At 40.3% G+C, this 21,280-nt stretch overlaps 1 protein-coding gene across 1 annotated transcript; it reads left to right on the top strand.

Annotated features, from left to right (window-relative positions):
- Positions 1 to 2,133: 2,133 nt before the first annotated feature.
- On the top strand, positions 2,134 to 19,794 carry cop1 (COP1 E3 ubiquitin ligase). The gene is made up of 20 exons (XM_069709797.1): positions 2,134 to 2,821; positions 2,927 to 2,986; positions 6,094 to 6,191; positions 7,185 to 7,249; positions 7,399 to 7,518; positions 11,192 to 11,260; positions 11,473 to 11,532; positions 11,646 to 11,725; positions 11,961 to 12,024; positions 12,335 to 12,449; positions 12,860 to 12,995; positions 13,474 to 13,617; positions 14,076 to 14,184; positions 14,675 to 14,756; positions 14,873 to 14,989; positions 16,487 to 16,604; positions 17,242 to 17,366; positions 17,491 to 17,651; positions 17,885 to 17,929; positions 18,619 to 19,794. The coding sequence occupies exons 1-20, from the start codon at positions 2,478 to 2,480 to the stop codon at positions 18,634 to 18,636; spliced, it is 2,130 nt and encodes a 709-aa protein (XP_069565898.1). The 5' UTR covers positions 2,134 to 2,477; the 3' UTR covers positions 18,637 to 19,794.
- The last annotated feature ends 1,486 nt before the right edge of the window (positions 19,795 to 21,280 follow it).

Genomic DNA, 21,280 nt, shown 5'->3' with positions numbered 1-21,280 from the left:
AATCCAGGCTGATGTGCAGGACAAATGAGGAGGGGAAGAAAGAAGAAAAGGGGAGAAAGAAAGAAAGCGCGCTTTTCACTAACACTGGCATAAAATAAAAAGGGGGGGGGGTGAATGCAACACGGTGTATATACAGTACTGCAGGTGTTTTGCTCAAAGGATTCAGAGTCAGTTGTTGATTCTGATCAAATATGTGACATTATGTACAAGTTACACTCATCTTTTAATGATCTCTCATCTTTCTCTGCACTGTAAAACTGCAAAATCATGTTTAAAGATGTGAACAGCAGGGTAAAAATGTGAGATTTTTTTTCTGTTTGTAGATTAAAACAGCTATATGTTTACTTTTTTATGTATTCATTGCAGTTTTTCTGAAAAATGGATTAAATTCCTGATATTAGCACTTTCACTTTCCATAACGTCTTTTGAAACCAGCATGATTGGCCCGGGCAGCACAAAGGACGACATTTTACATGGTGGTCCCTCTCTGTGAAATTAATTTGCTCTTCAATGTATCCAGTAACTTTCCTCTTGCTGAAAACTGTATTTCACATCCTAACTGAGCTCCGTAATGATACATATAAACTTCTTCCGCAAACAAAAACATGGGAAAATCCATGTTGTGCGTGCCTACGTGGAAGATCCCTTATTTGCCCACGTGGAGGTAAAAAATGGAAAAGCAAGTAGCACGCTGGATAAACTGTGAGCGTGAATATGTTAGTGCTCCTTAAGTTTTATTTGCGAAGCTGCAGGTGGATGTCTGAATGACATGACACTGTTTTTCTTGGCTCGGCTGCTGGCTGCACTTTGTAGATGTGACCTACCTTCTTGTTTTGATGTAAAGGCAATATCATCTGGAAAATATGACAAACATGAGGAGACACCCTATATTTCTATGCTAGACTTCTAATATTCTTTGAATATTAAAGAAAGAATCTGTGATTTTTTTTTTGTCAGTATGCAGCAAGGTACATTTAATCCCTGATATATATTTAATCTAAGGGTAGTTAAAACTCAAAATAGATATAAGGTGATATTTGCATATTATCCACATAGTGCTATCCGTTTTTTTTTTTTTTTTTTATATATATATATATATATATTGGCCTCGTATTGTATTTGAGTGGACACAACTAATGGTAGTATTTGTATTAATGTGACATTATAATCAGATATGTTTTTGTTTATCTCAAGTGAAATTTTCAGTGGATCATTTGGCCTGCATGCAGCCAAATCAGAAAAAACTGAATAGATACAAAGGTGGTTTCAGTCTATGTGTGACCAGAAAATTGCAACATACCATGCAAAATGCCTTCATCTATGTTTTTCTACGCTGCTGTGTTTCTTTTTGTGTGTTGACTTAGTTTGGCTGTCGGAGATTTGAGTTGTTGAATTGGACATATGATCTAATATTAACTCAAAAATGCAGTGGATTTTTCAAAGATTTTAACAGCATCATGAGCAGGTGTGGTTGACAGTTTTAAAAAGCCTTTATTTGTACCTTTGATTAAAGATTATTGTGTCACAAAAAAGAGGAAGAAGACAAAGAAGAACATATTTGCTCCCAATTCCATTATCCAGTTTACTTGGGCCTGCATGAGAGGGAGTGTTAATTACTGTTACGTGACCTCACAATTTTGTACAGATGTTTCAAAAAATAAGACAAACGTAGAAAGTCACTTAATAAAGTACCATAATGGGGAAATAACACTACTTGACTATACTTTACTTGACTATTGCTGTGCATTTTTATTTACTGTGCATTTTTATATTTAATATTTTTTACTGTTATTTTATTTCTTTCCTGTATCTATAAATGCTGCTGTAGCAAAAATAATTTCCCCTTGGGGATTAATAAAGTAACTATCTATCTATCTATAGCAGTTGTTTCCTTAAAAAAAAAAAAAAAAAAAGGAATTCGTTGTTTTCTGGTCCTAATTTTAGTTCTGATTATCTTTAATACTTCTAAATAAATCAGGAATTTGGACAAAAGGAAGTAAAACTGTAATGGAGACTTAGAAACACCGACTGAAACACATTGACAGCGATTGTATTTTCCGCTGGTGCCATTTCCACCAGTGCACTTAAACTCCTTCTCGCTAGGGGGCAGTAGTTAAAAGCCGGAAGGACAACGGCTCCCTGGGTAATCGAGGAAACTCAAGAGATTTCTCTCCGTAGCTAACAGTAGCTAGCCGGCTAATCTCCTGGACAACGCAGTCGCTGATATTTTGTTGTCCGTTTCAATGTTCGTGTCTGTTTGCAATTTATAATCCAGCGAGTTTGCAACACGCCGTCAGTTACAAACGTGAGGCGAACACCGACGGACAACCTTAAAAACGCCGGATGTTTGGCCACTGTGCCTTTCGCCCAGGATGCTAACGCACAAGCAAACCCGCTAAAGCCGCCGACGAGCAGCGCTGTCCGGATGCTCTGAGCAGCGACGCAGCGGATTTCGGGGAGTTTCTCGTCGGCCTCGCATGATGTCGGGCAACCGGCCGCAGCTCGGCGCTGGCGGGGCGAGTTCAGTGCCCAGCACGAGTAGCAGCAGCACGGGGAACACCAACGGCGGCGGCGGGAGCAACGCCGTCACGAGCAACGGGAACAACTCGGGGAACGTGGTGCCCTCCCGGACCCTGGCGGCAGCCGGCGAGGGCGGCTTGTCGGCGCCAACTCTGGCCGCCGTAGCCTCGTCCCGGGGCGGCTTCCCCTCTCTGAGCAGACCCTCCGCGTCCTCAGGCAGCAGGAAGAAGTCCCTCCACCAAGCGCCTTTATACAACGGCCTCCTGAACTCGTACGAAGATAAAAGCAACGATTTCGTCTGGTTAGTTTTCTCTGGACTGAAAACCTGATTGTTGTTGTTTTTTTCCTTGTGACTGTTGTAAAAGTTTGAGAGCTGAATTGTGACGACTTTCTGTCTGTTTTTCAGTCCCATCTGCTTCGAAATGATAGAGGAGGCACATATGACGAAGTGTGGCCACAGTTTCTGGTAAGTGTTGATGTGTGGGACGGAGGCTGGAGGCTGGAGGCTGGGGTCAAGTTTGACTGACAACAATGACAAACCTGTTGAGAAGCTGTTTAGGCCCCGAAACAAGTCTACAACCAAAACCACACACGTGTGAAATGTTCAGTCGTGGATGAATTTGTTGGCACGTTAACAGCTCACTTAAAAAAAACTTAATTCAAGAGTAATGAAATAAAAAGCACATTTCCCATCTATACTATGCATGTCTTTGGTATGTAAAAGAGTAAATCAAATAAAGGAGATACATTATTATTTCTTCTATAAAGATTCATCTAAAATGACCTCAATAGAGTTGTTGGTACCCCCAGAAATAGAGTTAGAAATAGTTGGGTTTTAGTGATATTTTAAACTAACCGTTATCTTTTAATTAGTATCACACATCTTCAATCTTCTGATCAGTCATTCAGTCTATTTACAGTGCATCCGGAAAGTATTCACAGCGCTTCACTTTTTACACATTTTGTTATATTACAGCTTTATTCCAAAATGGATTAAATTCAATTTTTTCCTCAAAATCCTACACGCAATATCCCGTAATGACAAAGTGAAAATAGTTTGTTTAAAACTTTTTGCAAATATATTAAAAAATAAAGAATGGAAATATAACACGTACATAAGTATTCACAGCCTTTGCTCAATACTTTGTTGGACCACCTTTGGCAGAAATTACAGCCTCAAGTCTTTTTGAGTATGATGCTACAAGCTTGGCTCCTGTTCTTGGGCAGTTTCTCCCGTTCTTCTTTGCAGGACCTCTCAAGCTCCATCAGGTTGGATGGGGAGCGTTGGTGCACAGACATCTTCAGATCTCTCCAGAGATGTTCAATCAGGTTCACGTCTGGGCTCTGCCTGGGCCTCTCAAAGACATTCACAGAGTTGTCCTGAAGACACTCCTTTGTTATCTTGGCTGTGTGCTTCGGGTCGTTGTCCTGTTGGAAGATGAACCTTCGCCCCAGTCTGAGGTCCAGAGCGCTCTGGAGCAGGTTTTCATCAAGGATGTCTCTGTACATTGCTGCATTCATCTTTCCCTCCATCCTGACTAGTCTCCCAGTTCCTGCCGCTGAAAAACATCCCCACAGCATGATACTGCCACCACCATGCTTCACCGTAGAGATGGTATTGGCCAGGTGATGAGCGGTGCCTGGTTTGTGCTCTGACATGCACTGTCAACTGTGGGACCTTATATAGATGGTGTGTGTCTTTCCAAATCATGTCCGATCAACTGAATTTACCAGGTGGACTCCAATCAAGTTGTAGAAACATCTCAAGGATGATCAGTGGAAACAGGATGCACCTGAGCTCAATTATGAGTGTAATGGCAAAGGCTGTGAATACTTATGTACATGTGATTTTTTTCGTTTTTGATTTTTAATAGATTTGCAAAAATTTCTATTTTTTTTATTTCACGTTGTCATTATGGGGTATTGTGTGTAGAATTCTGAGGGAAAACAATTAATTTAATCCATTTTGGAATAAGGCTGTAATATAAGAAAAAGTGAAGCGCTGTGAATACTTTCCGGATGCACTGTATATGGGAAAGTTGTAGCTAACAGCCTTCCCCATAACACAGTAGCTAAGTGTTAAAGGTAACGACTAAAAGACCGTCTCCAAACGGCTTCATTGTTGAAGCGGTGTGAGGTCTGTCAGACTGTAGTCAAACTGCTTGAATGTGGCTGCAAAAGGGAAACTGACCCCAGATTAAACAGAAGGATGGCAGACAAAGAACCGAGGAAAACTTCCAAGTAGATATAGAGTGACTTCCGCGGTCCAGGTACGTCACTGTCTGAGTGCGGCTTACATCACCTTTTTTTTAGCGCAGTGGGCTCCATGGAAGACAACCCAGGAGGACTCCACTGTTGAAGGAAACACAACAACAAAAAGTGACCAGAATGTGCTAAACTTCATATTGACAAGTCACAATGCTTCTGGGAGAATATCCTTCAGACCGTTTAGACAAAACTGGAGCTTTTTGGTAAGATACGTCAGCTCTGTGTTCATAGAGGAAGTATTCCAAGAAAAGAACACCACACCTGTGGTGAAACTTGGAAGAGGTTCAGTCCTGTTTTTAGGGCTGCTTTGCTGTTTCTGATACGGGGTGCCTTCAATCTGCGGAGCACAATGCAATCTCTGTCTGAGTCACAGGTCATGGGTCCTTCAACAGGATAATGACCCAAAACATACAACTTAAATCACCCCAGAATAACTACGAACAAAACATTGGACTACTCTGAAGTGTCCCTCAATGGGTCCTGAGCAGAATCAGAACATTTACGGAGAGAGCTGAAATGGGTAGTCTGGAGATGGCACCCGCCGAAGTCTCACTGAGAGCTCCACAAGTCCGTTGTTTGCAGTGATTTCCTCTGAAGGTTGTGCAACAAAATATCAAGTCAAGAATCCCATCAATTTCGTCATTGCCATTTTCATTTGTGTTATCCTATAAAATACTCTGTTAAATCAAAGATCAAAATTTAAGTTTGATTTTTTTTTTTTTAATACGGAAAAAAACAATGATGGAGGCCGATTTTACTTTTTTCAGTTTCAAATTACTTCAGAGAAAATGGTGGGGATTTCTTTTTTTCATGGGGTTCAGATACATAAAGGGGTTCTGCTCTAGAAAACAAATGTCAGATTTATAGTGTCCTACTTCAAAAGAAACAATACTTTTTGCATCGCTGATTAGAGCTATTGTTTTGTCTTTGGAAATTATTCTGCCGTATTTATTAGATGGTTTGGACTGAAAAATTATCACTAAAAGAGCCGACTCTGCGTATGTATTGTAGGTGGCATGATTACCAGTGTCAAACAGGAACGGTGTTTGAGCACATGCTGAAAACAATTCTAGCAAAAATAGTGCAACAAAAGGATGAACCGGTTTGTGAAGACAGAAAACCTGCAAAGCATTATGAGAATAGAGCAGTCAAACATGTCTGTACTTGACGAGGCACTTTCAGCACATTTATGGTTCGGCTGAACTTAATTACTGGTAAACCCGACTCGCATTGTTCTTTTTATCCTGCCGTCTTTGCACCGTTTCAGTTATTCCCACTATATTTTTTCTCTCCTCTGTCCTGCAGTTTTAAGTGTATCCGTCAGAGCTTGGAGGACAGCAACAGATGTCCTAAGTGTAACTACATCATTGATAATGTGGATCAGCTCTACCCCAACTTTCTTGGTAGGTATCTTGAGTCTAAAGCTTGTGGTCTTAACTGTTGATCAGAAAACAACTCTGGAACCGGTGTTGTTTTCACAGTGCCGGTCCCTTTAACTTGCATGTTTACACAGTTATTTTGTCTTTTTATTTTACGACATCATGATTTTAAAATCAAATTAAAACATTCAAATAAAAGGAAAATCTTTACAGAACTATTTGTGTCATCAGGACCTATTTGATCAAACACCTAAACAGCGACAGACACATGACGAACGTCAGCGTGTGTTTGGATGTGCAGCAGGTGAAGCTGGAAACGATATCTTCGCCAGCTCTTGTTTTTTATACTGCAAGTAAACTTTGTCACGATTATTACAATATCGTCCGATGGCACTTATTGGAGCTGAACACAATCGTTTCGTATAATCGTAAACATTTATTCCTTCATCTGGGTGGAACTAACAGAAATGTCATATTTCCTTCACTATTTTAACCATGCTTTCCACCTTCCGAGGTTTGACGCTCTTTAAATGACGTCATGTCGCTTCTGTAGTTTAATGGAGAATCAGCGCCACCAACTTTTCATCTTGAGGTGTTTAAATTCTGATGTTCAACTGACCACATTTCAGTGAACATCTTTTGACATTGAGAGCAATGGATTTAGTTTCAAAGCCAAACGCTGCAGCACTGGCTCTTCCTCTTCATAAGGTGTATGTATTATTATACTATGATTAGGTGCGTACAATAATAGTTGCTTAAAATTAAGAGAAAACAGCAATTAGATTGTAAATCAAAATGATTTGTGTGACTATTAATCTTCAGCTAACATTTAAAAATGTTGACATTATTAACTGCAAGTAAACTGACTTAGCCGAGGTGTCATTGCTTTACTGTTGAAGTCACACTCTGGTCATGTTTTTGTCATGTACTGTACTTACAAAGAAAGCTTCTCCACCTCTCATTTACCTGTCCCCCCCACCACCACCACCACCACCATCCCACCCCATCGTGTTCCAGTCAATGAACTGATCCTTAAACAGAAGCAAAGGTCAGAGGAGAAGAGGCTAAAATTAGATCATCCTGTAAGTACAACACCACACGAATATAATAAATATATATATATATGTATTTTATTTTATTTTTTTCTCTGCATGTGAATCTCTCCATCTCTTGTTTTCATCCTCACATTATTGAAGCAAATCTGTAACTGATCGTTGTCTCTGGCCCCCAGAACGGATCCAGGTGGCAGGTCTTCCAGGACGTTCTGAGTCCTGATCAGGAGAACTTGGACCTGGCGAATGTCAATCTGATGCTGGAGCTCCTGGTTCAGAAGAAGAAGCAGCTGGAGGCGGTGAGTACAGATCTGAGGATGATCATCTTTATAATCTAGTTTTTTTGCAAAGCATTTCTTGCTTTTTGCATCTGCTTTTTGGCTGTTTAGCTTCATCTGAGGTCGATGATCACTCAAGTCACAGATGACTCATAACTTCCACAGTAAAGGAGGAAGATACAGAACGGTCCTGAATATTTCGTCTTCACTGCTGCACCAGTGGATTGTGCTCAAACAGTGACATCAGACCTGCAGCAAAGTACAGCAGCTGCTCATAACTGGCAAGAGTGTCAATTTAAATTTAAATACAATTTTAAGTGATAACATATATTCTATATAATATTCTATATAATCGTATGGTTACGATTATATACAACTGGATAATACTGACACAAATGTGATATAAATGTCAGTAATAATTGGGAGCCTTACTGTTGTTTGGTCTTATGTCATTCTGCTACAAGTATGACAGTGGAAAAAGTATTAGACTGCATTTTATGTGGTAGTAAAAGGTTTATAAAAGTGCTCATTTTCGGATGTTTAGAACAATAATCACTTATCTTGACATCAGCGGATGAAAATACATGAAATAATACAAAAGATAAAATTATCAAACATGTTTAATAGTCACTGATCTGGAAGGACAACAAAGGGACGATAAAAATCAGAGTTACCTGATAATGGTTTTGTGGACATGATAGCAGGCGCTGCTTCTTTTACAGTGTGAGGAGGAGTAGGTTACTTTGAGATGAACAGCTACTGTTGAGAGGTGTTTCTTGTTTTTTTGTTTTCTCTTTTTATTTATTCTGGGAGAAAAGAATATTGGAAACTCTCGCAGTATAATGCAGTCGATTAGAAGACTCACTGCCAAGGAAATGATCTGCATCATAAAGTTAGACATCATGGCAGACGGGTGTAATGGATTGGAATAGACTGTACAGTCGTACCTATTAAACTGTCCACTGAGTGTTTACGGCCTCTTCAGAATGTCTAAAGTTGCTGAATATGGTATATTTCCGTGATGTTCGGCATGTCAGCGTCAGAGACTGGCACTGAGTAAAGTCACTGAAACCTGGTGTGCAGCTCCGTCTCTGAACACTCGGCCACATTTCCTTTTAATTGTTTTCATCAGTCTGGGCGACACGAAAAGAGAAGTAGGAGCCACAACCTATCCTGTTAACTTGTATTCTGTCACATCAGCACTGTCTTACACTCACAGTGGGCGTGAGTTCAAAAATCACAACCTGTTGAGGAAATTACGTGTTTCTGCTTTTAATTTGCAATTATGGTCACTACAAGATCAATAATGAGCAGTGTGTCATTCACGTGTATTAAGATCACTGGATGGAGCGACACAACTGTGACACATGCTCATCTCTGTTCCTCTCCTTCACACACACACACACACACACACACACACACACACGCACATACACACACATGCACACATGCAGTGTCTCTGATTGGCTGTCCTATAAATAGTAACACACAAAGAGCATCGCTGATAAAACTGAGGTCTTATCTGTGAATATGTTCAGTCATGTGAAGCTGCAGGATTGAGCAACATTTGTAAGCACTACATAGGTTGTCCACTAGAGAGCAGTGAAAAGTTTAGATTTCCAATGTAAAGAGGAGATGCTGCATTTAACATTTCAATGATTGGGAGTGTGTCAGATTTGTGGCTGCTTTACTGGTGCTGAGTGTTTGAGGAACTCATGCAGGACCCTTACAATGTGTTGTTTCTTTTGGCAGCAGCTGTCAAAGTTCCCTGCTGCCAGATATAGCCTAGTTACATCTTGTATAGATTCATTTTTCCACTTTCTTTTCTTTTAATGCTTGTGGTTTCACTGGGCCTGCATCACTCAAGAGAGCCAGCCAATCAGAAGAAAGGGTTTTTAATATCCATGTGCCTTAAAGACAAAGGCACAAAACAGCCTGCTGTCGATAGACCTTCAGGGAGATGTAAAACTATAGAGAAATATCTTCTCGTGGATATCAAACACCAGAAAAGTGTGCTACATTGAGATTTAACGAGGACAGCTTTTTACCCGTCTTAACACTCTCTCAACAACACTCGCCAAGATTGTCTAATGACTTGTCAAAGATGTAGCGTAGGTCTGCGGGACTGTCCATCATGGTTTCGGTGCTGTCTCACTGCTCGTGGTTCTGCCTACGATGCCCTCCAGATCCTCAGCTCTCTGACATGGGTAGAAATGTTGTGCTGTCAGACAGTGTTTGCAAAGAGAGCGATCACGGTTTGACCGGACCAGTGAGGTCCATCGGTGACTCGGCGACTGACTGAGTGATGAACGTTCACCGTCGGTCGGCCGAACGCTGCGTGAGTTTCTTCAAATTAAAAGCCCTCTTGTGTTTCATGCAAGGTCCAGCCATGTACTAGCTTATGAACCAGTCTTGTTCTTGGGGTCTAGAATCTGACAATAAATATAATTCTTAAAAATATTTCTGAAAGTTTATTCCTGATTCTTAATTAGTCTTAACTGTCAATGGATCTTTATTCAGCGGTCTCATCGCTCTTTTTAACAACAGCCTACTTTTACACCATGCAGGATTTTACATTTTGACTTAAAGCAACAAAGCCAGACCTCATTTCTGACTGAGTAGTCTATCTACCAGACTTCTGGTACCACCACGCCTCGCTGGTACGACCCTCCACTTCTCCAGCTTCATGTCACTCCAGGTCATCTTTCTGGTGGATTGTTCATCTTGGCGGCTGGCTGAGTTTAACAGCTGCTTTTTTCCCTGATTCATCGTGAGCGTGCGTGTTCTCACATTTCTCCGATGATTTGCCTCTGGACATGTTTAATTTCACTCTTTTTATCTGATTGGACTTGTGTTTGTTTAGCCACTCTTTATTTTTACTTAATTAATTGTGAATTATCCGTGTTAGATCCCGTTGCGATAATTGACTTGATTACTGAATCAAGGAATGCAGATGTTTTTCCAGATGTGGTAGTCTCAACAACCTTAAGGCCTCATGTATTTCTGACCATGTAAATAGCAGGAGGAGTCTATATGTTTTGAATTACTGGCCTTTATTACACCCGTATTTACAATCATTATCATTATCTAAACAAACCTTCACTATCATCCAAAATACCTTAAGAGCTTTCATTGGATTCTTTTACAGAGTCAGTCTCTGTGTTGAGCAACCCGTCAATCAATGCGAGCGTGATACCAGGTTTCAATCCTGCCTTTGAACTGCTGGGGGTGAGCCTGCTCTTTGGTGGTCATCAAGGATTGTAGCTTGAAGCAAATCTTAATGGAGAAAGACTTTCAAGAAATGACCAAATGTGGGCTGCAATTAAAACTCTTATTGTGTCATGATACGCATTTAAAGAAGCTTTGGGCATTTTAAACCAAAATACTTTTCGATATTCTTGGCTCAACGAATGCCATCAAACATCCAAAACCCTCCCCTTGGACAGGGCTGACAGAAGGATGTCTGTCGCTTCATCTTTGAGTTGAGGGTCTTCACTTCACCTGCTGACGAAGCTAATCATTGATTACTAAACTATGGACGGACCGTCTGCGCTGTGCTTCGCTCTTGTGTGACTCTGCATACACGTGCCAGACTTATGATATGCTCACTTTACCTGCACCTCGTTTTGTGTATTTTTCTACGGATTCAGTTATGCTTGTGTTTGATTATGTCTGATGTCTACATCTCCACCAGGAATCCCAAGCAGCCCAGAGACAGATTCTCATGGAGTTCCTTAAAGAAGCCAGGAGAAACAAGAGAGAGGTGCTGCTGTTTTTCTAGATGTAAAGATTTGACTTCCAGACTTCTTGTACTGCTGGACATAGACTGACATTTGTGATGGAGAAAACTCAGCCGTGTACAAAGAAGGCATAAACGAAAGAATGAGCTTAAATATGTGTTAAAAACAGTATATCAGTATATTTAAATAAAGAATATCCACATGCATTTTTATTTGTGTTTGTCTCTGTCAACAGCAACTAGAGCAACTGCAGAAAGAGCTCAACTTTCTTGAAGAGGACATTAAGCGCGTTGAGGTAAGCAAGCCGAACTTATCAACACCTGCCGTCGTCTAAAGATGGCTTTTATTGTGAAATCACAACAACTGGTGTCACTGAGACAAACGAGTGATTTTGGTGTCATTTTCCAGGAAATGAGCGGGCTGTACTCACCGATGATGGAGGCCGAGTGCACGGTGCCGAATGTGGAGGCTCCCTCTCCAGCTCCCAGGTACGGCTGACCTCTGCGCTCCAATACATTATATCTGTACAGGAAAACCAGTCATCATCACACAATAACACCTTCAGCTTGGTGGTTTACCTCAGTAATTTACTGAGGAAAATGTTTTTCCTTTTGCTCTATAATAACCAGTGAATTGCTATAAAGCCCTAACATATAGTCAGGATGTATTACGGTACAATCTACCTGACTGTATGTCTGCTTGTATGTTTTCTTTGTTGAGTAGCTGCAGCAGTATCATCGAGCCACCAGACTACAGCCAGCCTCCAGGATTTGGTGGAACAACCCAGGTATGTCAGGAAAGCTCATTTAAATAACTTCAAACCCTGAATGAAAGTCATATCTGTCATTTTCATGCTCTTGCTAGATATCTTGCTTGTTTGTGTTATGATATAGATGCAGGCCACTGGTTTTGCCTCCAGGGGACTACCAAAAAAAAGTTCCTTATCTATCCCTAAAACCTCTCCACGTTTATGACGGATAGTAATCACAATGGATGTTAATGCCAAGTTCAGATGGATATTTTGATGTAAACATGAGCTTTGACAGTTGAGTTTTGCACTGACTTGACAAACCCTACTTTTGGGATTGTGTGTGCAGGGAAAGCGACAGACCTGGTACAACAGCACCCTGGCATCCAGAAGAAAGAGGCTGACGGCTCATTTTGAGGATCTAGAGCAGTGCTACTTCTCCAACAAAATGTCGCGCATCACAGGTACTCGTCACAGGTTGTTATTGTTTATCTGCAGTCAGTTAAACACACAGTAAGTTGTTTTAATGTTGGACATCAGTGGTGAAACTGGACTACACCTGCATGGAGGAAGGACATGAGTCCCTTGTTTGTCTCATCTCCGTGTTACTGCTGAAGTTACTGTTTCTTAATACTTAAATATTTACCACAAACGTCCCTGCTCGCTGGCACAAAATGGATGTTTCTTGTTAAAAGTCTCAGCTCGTAGCATTGGAAGAACAACAGTGATCTTATTTACTTTTAGTCTAATATATTAATGTTGAAATGGGACTTGAAGCTTCTTCAACGTTCAGTTTGGTTATATTTGGACTTTTTTCACGACATGTAGTTCACATAGTATGGGTGCATTGACGTTGTGTGTCGGGTGTTTTCAGACGAGGGCAGGAACCTGAACCAGCTGGATGACTTCATGGAGTGTTTGTCGAAGTTCACCCGCTACAACTCCGTGCGGCCCTTGGCCACCCTCTCCTACGCCAGCGACCTCTATAACGGCTCCAGTATTGTCTCAAGGTATGAAAAGCAAATGCCTGTTACTGTTTGCAGCAACGATCTGTGATGAGTCAGGATGGTTTTAACCAGCAAAAACTCAAATAATGAATAATTCAATTCAGATTTTACGTGCAAAATCCCGCTGCAGCATGGTGCCATTACAGAAGGCCAAAACTGTGTCATCCATTATATCTGAGATTTGATAAACACTTTCTAAGACGTTTAAGGCCAGAGTGATGCAATCGTTAATTGATGCCAAAATACAGAATAAGTGATCAGAACTTTGGGCCAAAACACAAAATTCACAATTATTTTGTATTTTATGTCAATTTATGTTTGCATCACTGAATGCGCCTTCAATAGGTAAATCTGTTTACTCATTTTCATCTTAATCACATCATATGTCAACATTTTACCTCGTGCGGTTCACCACATATTTTTTTGTCCGTGTAGTCTTGATCACGACTCGCTCTCTGACATCTTCTCATCTGTGTTTCAGTATTGAGTTTGACCGTGACTGTGACTACTTCGCCATCGCGGGTGTGACCAAGAAGATCAAGGTGTTTGAGTACGGCACTGTGATCCAGGATGCAGTGGATATTCACTACCCTGTCAACGAAATGACCTGCAACTCCAAAATCAGGTGAGGGAAACACCTTCCAACAGGAGCACGGTGTTCCTCCATCTTTCACCTCTTAAAAACCACACCACCAAATCTTATTAAGCAACTCTGATCTTCTTGTAATCCATGTGAGAGAATGACTGAACACACATGTTCATTCTTTTACAATATGCTTATGAAGGTAAAATGCACTTGGGGTGACAAAGATCACCAGACATCACCTGGTGTCCACTTATTTTAGAACCTTCAAAGACTAATCATGTTCCCATATTGTAATTGGACCCGAGTCTGAGCAGCAGTGTCATGCAGGTCTACACAAGCCAAACTTAAGTTATTTGAACTCTCTTTGTGTTAAAAACAATTACAAAGACAGTACCAAAATAAGTCATGATAATATTCACAATTTGTCAATATGCATGTAATATGTGTGATGAACTTGAATGTTAATGTGAAAGTGATCCCGACCTTGTTCTGTGCAGCTGTATCAGCTGGAGCAGTTACCACAAGAACCTTCTGGCCAGCAGTGACTACGAGGGGACGGTCATTCTGTGGGACGGATTCACTGGCCAGAGGTCCAAAGTCTACCAGGTGGGAGAGTCGAAGCAGAGCTGTTTGTAAAGAGGGGGACAATTTCTGCTCGTCAGCTTTGGCCAGGAACTAAAAAGTATCGATAATTCAAATGAGGAGCAGAATTATCGATAGTTTTTAGTTCCTGGCCAATGTTAGGGAGTGAAAACAGAAACACCATCAACATATCAGCTGACTGGTTATGAAACAGTTGGGACAACGCTGTCTAATGGAGGCTGAATATTTTAGTTTGTCCAAAATGACATCAGTGCGCTGAAACAATCAACCTCACCTGATGTGTAATAGTTGTATATCATTTTAAATTAAAAAAATAAATAAATATATGGAACAATTTATACATTTCTGTTCTTTAAAAACAATTCACATTGGACAACATAAACCCTGATAAGATATATCTGTGACAGGCTAATATCAGATCATAATATCAATAATAAGTTTATCAACATATTTATGATGACACCTTCTAAGAGTTCCTCTGCTGTCTTTGCAGGAACATGAAAAAAGGTGTTGGAGCGTTGACTTCAATCTGATGGACCCCAAGCTCTTAGCGTCTGGTTCTGATGACGCTAAAGGTACCTGAGGAACACCGTGTTTGCCAAGATTACCGACACAAATCATCTTCCAGCTCTCCGGCTTCTGTTACACCATAGTTTTACCCATTGTCAAATATTGTGTTCTTCTTCTTCAGTGAAGTTGTGGTCAACCAATCTTGACAACTCGGTGGCGAGCATCGAGGCTAAGGCCAACGTCTGCTGTGTTAAATTCAGCCCGACCTCCAGATATCACCTGGCCTTCGGTTGTGCAGGTAAGATCAGGACCGCTTTTAAGTTTAGTGTCTTCAATTTGCCTTGTCTTTGTCCTCACTGTATTGTTGGTTGTGGGCAAAAGTTGTTTTGGTTTGTTTGTTTGTGTTTTTTGCTGTAAAATAACAGCAATTAGCAAAAATTTGCGAGTCAAGTAAAAAAAAAAAAAAAATGTTAATGACTACTTCATAAATAAAGTCATATGTAATCACTTTCTTTAATAATAAGCACAATACACATCACAGAAATATTATATATAGCATTTTTTTTTTGGTATTATTTGTTTAGAACTTGGAGAACAGTGTGGCTCAAAGTTACAAACGTGATGTAACTTTACAAAACAGACAATCTGGGACTAGTTTTCACAAAAGTAACATCTGCTGTGGAAACAAGGGCTTTAAATGTTTTTTTAAATAATATTAATTCAACACATGCTGTATACACAAAAACAGAGTACTCTCACTCCCAGGTGGAAGTGTGTATAAAACGAATTAACACATTCCTCATTACCAAGGAAACACCACATTTCCCATAAACCCGTCTCCTCGGTTTTTGGTGTTTTTTCCGGTTATTCTTGTTTTCCTGGTCAGCCAGCATGTGTTCTTATTTTAATAAAGAGAGCAGAGGTTGAAGAGCCTGGCTGACTGTTGCTGTTGTTGTCGATAAAGTGAGTTTTGTGCAGAATAATCAAGCTTAGACAAATATTGGGGAGATTGCTTGAATTTGTATTAATTACTGCAACTTGATTTCCTTGAGTGACTTGAGTTCAGTTACCTTCAGATGTTAGAAGTTTGTACTAAACTGAAAGAAAAGAGATGAGAAAGTCGTCAGTGCACGATCTGTCTTGCTTAAGAATCGCATGCAAAAAAAACCTTGTTTTTCTCGTATTGTGATGAATTATCATTGTTCTCAGCTCACCGCTGCAGTTTCTCCTTGTAGACTACTAAATTTTGTGTGTGGTCACACAAACTCCGGTGGTCCAAACAAACTTCTGAAAACTTCATTTATTACTCCCCCAGAGGAGAAAAAAGAATTATAAGAAATGCTGGGTCATGCACAGAAACAGTCGTGCCTGTAACAAACTTTGGATGAATAGAGCTCCAAACTAGCGGAGCAGAAACTCGGTGTTATCCAGCGGGGAATGGCCCTGGCTTATTTACCTCATTCCCTGTGTCTCTGAGGTCCAAGTCCACTAAGCCTGGAAAAGGAAACCGCTCCTTCACCTTGGAGTTGTTGCTTTTCTGTCTGGAGCAAAGCTGGGACGTTGGCAAACGCAAGCAGGCATAGTGCAGTATTTATTCCCCAACAGCACTGATGGAGAACTTTTTCTTTTTTTTTTGTCAGAAACACACATTTCAGCAAAAGTCAACAAAGACATTGCTCCATCTTTTCCCCGTGGCCGCTGGACACCGTTTGTTTTCAGCCATGAATGATGTGTAACAACCTCTATTCTCTCATGCTGAATGCATGCTATTTTTTTTTTCCCCTTTCGCTCACAGACCACTGTGTCCACTACTATGATCTACGCAACACTAAGCAGCCAATCATGGTGTTCAAAGGCCACAGGAAGGCCGTGTCCTACGCCAAGTTTGTCAACGGAGAGGAGATTGTTTCCGCGTAAGTCCGTTTAGCCTTATTTTCAGCAGTAGAGTTCTACGTATCCGAGTTTTCAGTGTAAATCCTGCATTTATGTACTTCATGCTTTTTTTTTTTTTTTTAATTTTTGGTCCCTAAACAAACTGCCGAACTAGGCATGACTAACATTTTTATGCCATGATATATTTTTGGCTCAATTTTTATTTTCTTTTTCTTCTTTTTCTTTTTTACTAATTCAAGTATAAAACTAACCAGATTTCATGACAACTGGTGAGAATGTTCAATCAAAAGGTTTCTGTTTGTCACCTGAGGCTTTGGGCTTCAAGTTTAAAGAAACCATACGCACCTGCAAAGTTTGTGTTGAAAGTTTTATTTTTTTTTAGTGTTAGAAATTCAGATGTTCAGTTATTTTTTTTACTAGCTCTTATATTTGTTTTAGCAGCAGACTTATTCAAATAGCTGAAAAAAGAATCGCACAGTATTGGATTTATGTACTTTTTGTGTATAGAGATCTGATACGGGTGATATTAAAGTATCGAGACACCTGACGAGGGTCAACATGTCACATATCACCAAATGCCCTGCAGTTCTTGACTCTTGATGTCTGCAGTTCTTGACTCTTGATGACTCTAAACTGTATTTTCACTGTGATTGGCAGTTCGACAGACAGCCAGCTGAAGCTGTGGAACGTCAACAAGCCTCACTGTCTGCGCTCCTTTAAGGGTCACATCAATGAGAAGAACTTTGTGGGCCTGGCGTCCAATGGAGACTACGTTGCCTGTGGTGAGCAGTGACTCTGAGTAACACTGTAACGACCACACCTCCGAATAATCTGCACTTTAACTCTCTAAGTTAAAGACCAATATGGAAATTCTCCAAATGACCTTTTGTTTGTGTGTGTTTGTAGGCAGTGAGAACAACTCCCTGTATCTATACTACAAAGGACTTTCCAAGACACTGTTAACATTCAAGTTTGACACGGTGAAGAGTGTCCTGGACAAAGACAAGAAGGAAGACGACACCAACGAGTTTGTCAGCGCTGTGTGCTGGAGGGCGCTGCCGGACGGAGTGAGTGACCCAACAATCAATCAAACACATCAACTAGTTTAAACTCCGATCTCCATGCTTTTGGAAGGAAGGAGAGTTGGGAGCCATGACAGATACGTCATGAGATTCACAAGCAACCTTGTTTAAGACGGGGAATAGTACTCCCATATCAATAATAACTTCTCATATTAAATTATAAAGGTCATTTAGTCTGGAACTGTCTCGTCTTTTAATAATGATGCTTTGTTTTTCAGGAGTCAAACGTACTGATTGCTGCGAACAGTCAAGGAACAATCAAGGTTTGTGTTTTGAAACTTGTACATAAAAACCGCAGGCTCCAGTCAAAGTATTCTGCCCAGGTGAAGCTCAGGCAGTTGCTTAATTGACAGAAAATATTTGTGTTTAAGAAATATCATGTAATTATTCATAAGAAACGGTGACTAGTTAAGTCTCTGTCAGTTGACTGGTCCTTTTAGATCGAATATTATAAAAACCTGCTTTGCAGGGTAGCTTTTGAAACCTGCTGCTCTGTGAAGCTTTAAAGGCAAATTAATAATCCAGATGTAATGCCTTTGTCATTTTGAAGCAGTCAAATCAATCCATAAGTATGCATGTCATCACCACATCAAATCAAAACGATGTGCATGGCTGGATGCCGGACCATTGGAAAGCATATCTGGGAGAAATGTACCTTTTGAATTGTTTCATAATTTCTTATTATAGAGTCTAAAATGGTAACTATGAAGTAGAATTTTTTTTGTTGTGCTGTCCTCCGATGTTATTAATTCATTTTTTGATTTAATAGATAAAAATGTCTTGACGTTAAAACTCAACTTCTAAACCATTTTAATACCCTCAGCCACACAGATCTAGTTTTCATTTGTTAGATATGGAGTCAAATCCTTGACTTTGATCATGTTATTGTTTCTGACTCTTTGTTTTCCGGAACAAGCCGATAATATCCGTCGTGTATCTTTTCTCTCCGCAGGTGCTCGAGCTCGTCTGACGACCCGCCGCAGCTTCTTCTTCTTCTTCTTCGAAGGCTTCTGAACTACCGTCAGCGTCTCTTTGTTTGGTGGTAGGATCAGTCTGATGCAGGGAGACCCCGGGCCGCCTGCTGAGCACCACACAGCCCAAATAAACTCAACCCGTATTATTTTTAATGAGATACACGTTTTAGGACAGCAGGAACGACTCTGGATCAGCACGTCGACGTCGCAGGAGAAAACCTGCTGCCGTTTAAAGCATCAAAACGAGGACCGAGCGTGGGCACAAAATGGAACGAGACTTTACACAGCAGTTTCGTTTCTTCTCGGTAAAGTTATATCAGCTACAGTAGAACACCTCTTTAAGGTTTTAAGGTCAAATCAGAACGTGTTCCTTTTATTCCTGTTTTTTTTTTTTTTTATATATATATATATATATATATATATATATATAAATGAAGCTGTCAAGTGTACATCCAGCCAAACGCTATGAGTAGGAAGCATTTCTCTTTTAAAGGCCAAAGCACAAGACAAAATGACTTGATTTCACATGAAGCTTTCAGTATCCCCTCGTTGTTTGTCAACTTCCTGTTTTTCCCCCTTTATATGTAGCTTTTGTGTTCTTCAGTTTGGGAGAAAAATGTTTTAATGACTTGAATTTCATTCTGTCAAGTGTATCATCCGTTCCGTAAGAGTGCAGGATGTGAATTAGTGCCCACGAGTCCCAAAGATCACTGACCAACAATGAAACTGATGAGAACCTCCTGTCACCTGATCTCTCTGTTACCGTCAGAACAAAATGGGACTCGACATATTTGTCTGTAATCACAGCAATTCTAATGCAACTTTAACGCACACACACAACTGGACTTCTTTCTTTGTTTTTGGTCATGTATGTGAGCTGTTTTGTTGCTTGTTGGAGAGACGAGAACCTCGCAGAATCACTTTTAGTTTGTTTAAAGTAGCAACGGAATTCCTCCTCACATACTGTAGGTTTGAAACGCATCATCTGAACTGAGCTGCGTTGTAACTTCAGGCAAACTGCTGTCAGTTTCTGTGGGGTGGTGATCCGTGATGACACATCGAGAGGAGACGCCACCAACACCTGCCTATTTTATGATAAATGAGTGAGAGACGTGTTTTGTATTTGTATAACTGAATAAATTATTTCGAAACAACTCTGTCGTGATTGTTCATTTTGATTTGATCGTTTCTTTCTTTTTAAGCCCTTTGAATGAACTTCGGTTGATTTAAGTTCTGTGTTTAAGATTATGATGAATGTGTGGATGATGGAGAGATTGTCAGAGACATTGTTTAAAGTGCACCAGATATTTTTCAGGTCAAATTCCAGACAGTCTCGCACCTAAATTTGATCCAAAGAAGGGGTTCATAAGAAGCCATTAAAGAGTGCTAGAAAGCAGAGAGGTGTTGATTAAAAAAGAAAGGAAGCAATGGCAGGTTTAATACAGATAGGTTATCAAACATCATCACCATTAATGTAATATTAAATAATGAATGTTTCAGTTCAGACAGTATGAGGGATGAATTGATCTTCCTCCAATTAGAATCCCTAAATTATGAAAAACACAATTTTTCAATATTTTGGGGTATTTTATTTCGTGAACATTTACTTGTGAAAGAAACACGTCAGATGTATTGATGATAGAAATAAAGGTTGTTGGCAACCTTACAGTTTAAGACGATAAACAGATTTTTACTGTATAGAGAAGAACCAAACAAAGTGTGTGCAGTGAATAGCGTCTAATTTGACTTCCCTCCACACCGGCTGATTAAAACCTCCTGTGTGGAGACAATGTGAGGTCACAGAAACACTTATTAATAACCCTTTTTTTTTCCTTTTTTTTTTATAGCATACATGAATAGAATTAACGATGGCTCAGCTCAGTTCTGTGAAAGTGTCCCAGTGAGCCAGCATGAGCAGCAGGACCTCCCCTAAGAGGAATACACCTGTGCTCTCCCCACTGTGACAAGGTCACATATCTGCTGCGAAAAAGGTGTGTTGGAAAGGTGTAAATAGCAAACACAAATAGAGCAGCTAAATGGAATTCAGTCACCTTCCTTTTTAATGTTTGCACGGAGACATTCCAACATATCTTCTGTAAAAAGGGCCTTTTGTCTGAGATCACAATAGGAATGCGTGCGTCAGTTCGGGCACACCTGCACATCGCTGAGCTCTAATCAGGAAACATAAGTGAACACACCTGTGTGGATGGAGCATGACTGTAGGAATGTCAAATCTTCACACAGTCTCATCGCTTTATTGGGAACCACACTAATACAGGCTCGGGCCTCCCTTTGATCTCAAACAGCCTCAGTTCTTGCTGTCATGGATTCCACAACACGTTCCTTCCTTTGAGATTCTTCTCCGTTTTGACATGATTCATCTCATCATCTCTGCAGATTTGTCAGCTGCACATTCACGCTGCCAATCTCCCGTTCTACCACGATCCAAAGGTTTCCTACAGGATTCAGATGTGGTGACTGAGGAGGCAACTGAAGTCCACAGAACCATCATGTTCAATGACAACAGCCTGAGATGTCTGCTTGCTTTTTTAATCTGGTGCATTATTCTGCTGGAAGGAGCCATTAGAAGATGGTAAATTGTAAATTGATGGTAAAGGGACGCACATGGTCATAAACAAT

Source organism: Brachyistius frenatus, unplaced genomic scaffold (genome assembly GCF_029030835.1).
Source record: "Brachyistius frenatus isolate BFR_SWC_R1_liver_20210118 unplaced genomic scaffold, ASM2903083v1 Contig_85, whole genome shotgun sequence".
In the NCBI taxonomy this organism is placed as follows: Eukaryota; Metazoa; Chordata; class Actinopteri; family Embiotocidae; genus Brachyistius; species Brachyistius frenatus.
Note: the sequence above shows the minus strand (reverse complement) of the source record. Positions and strands in the feature narration are given on the sequence as shown.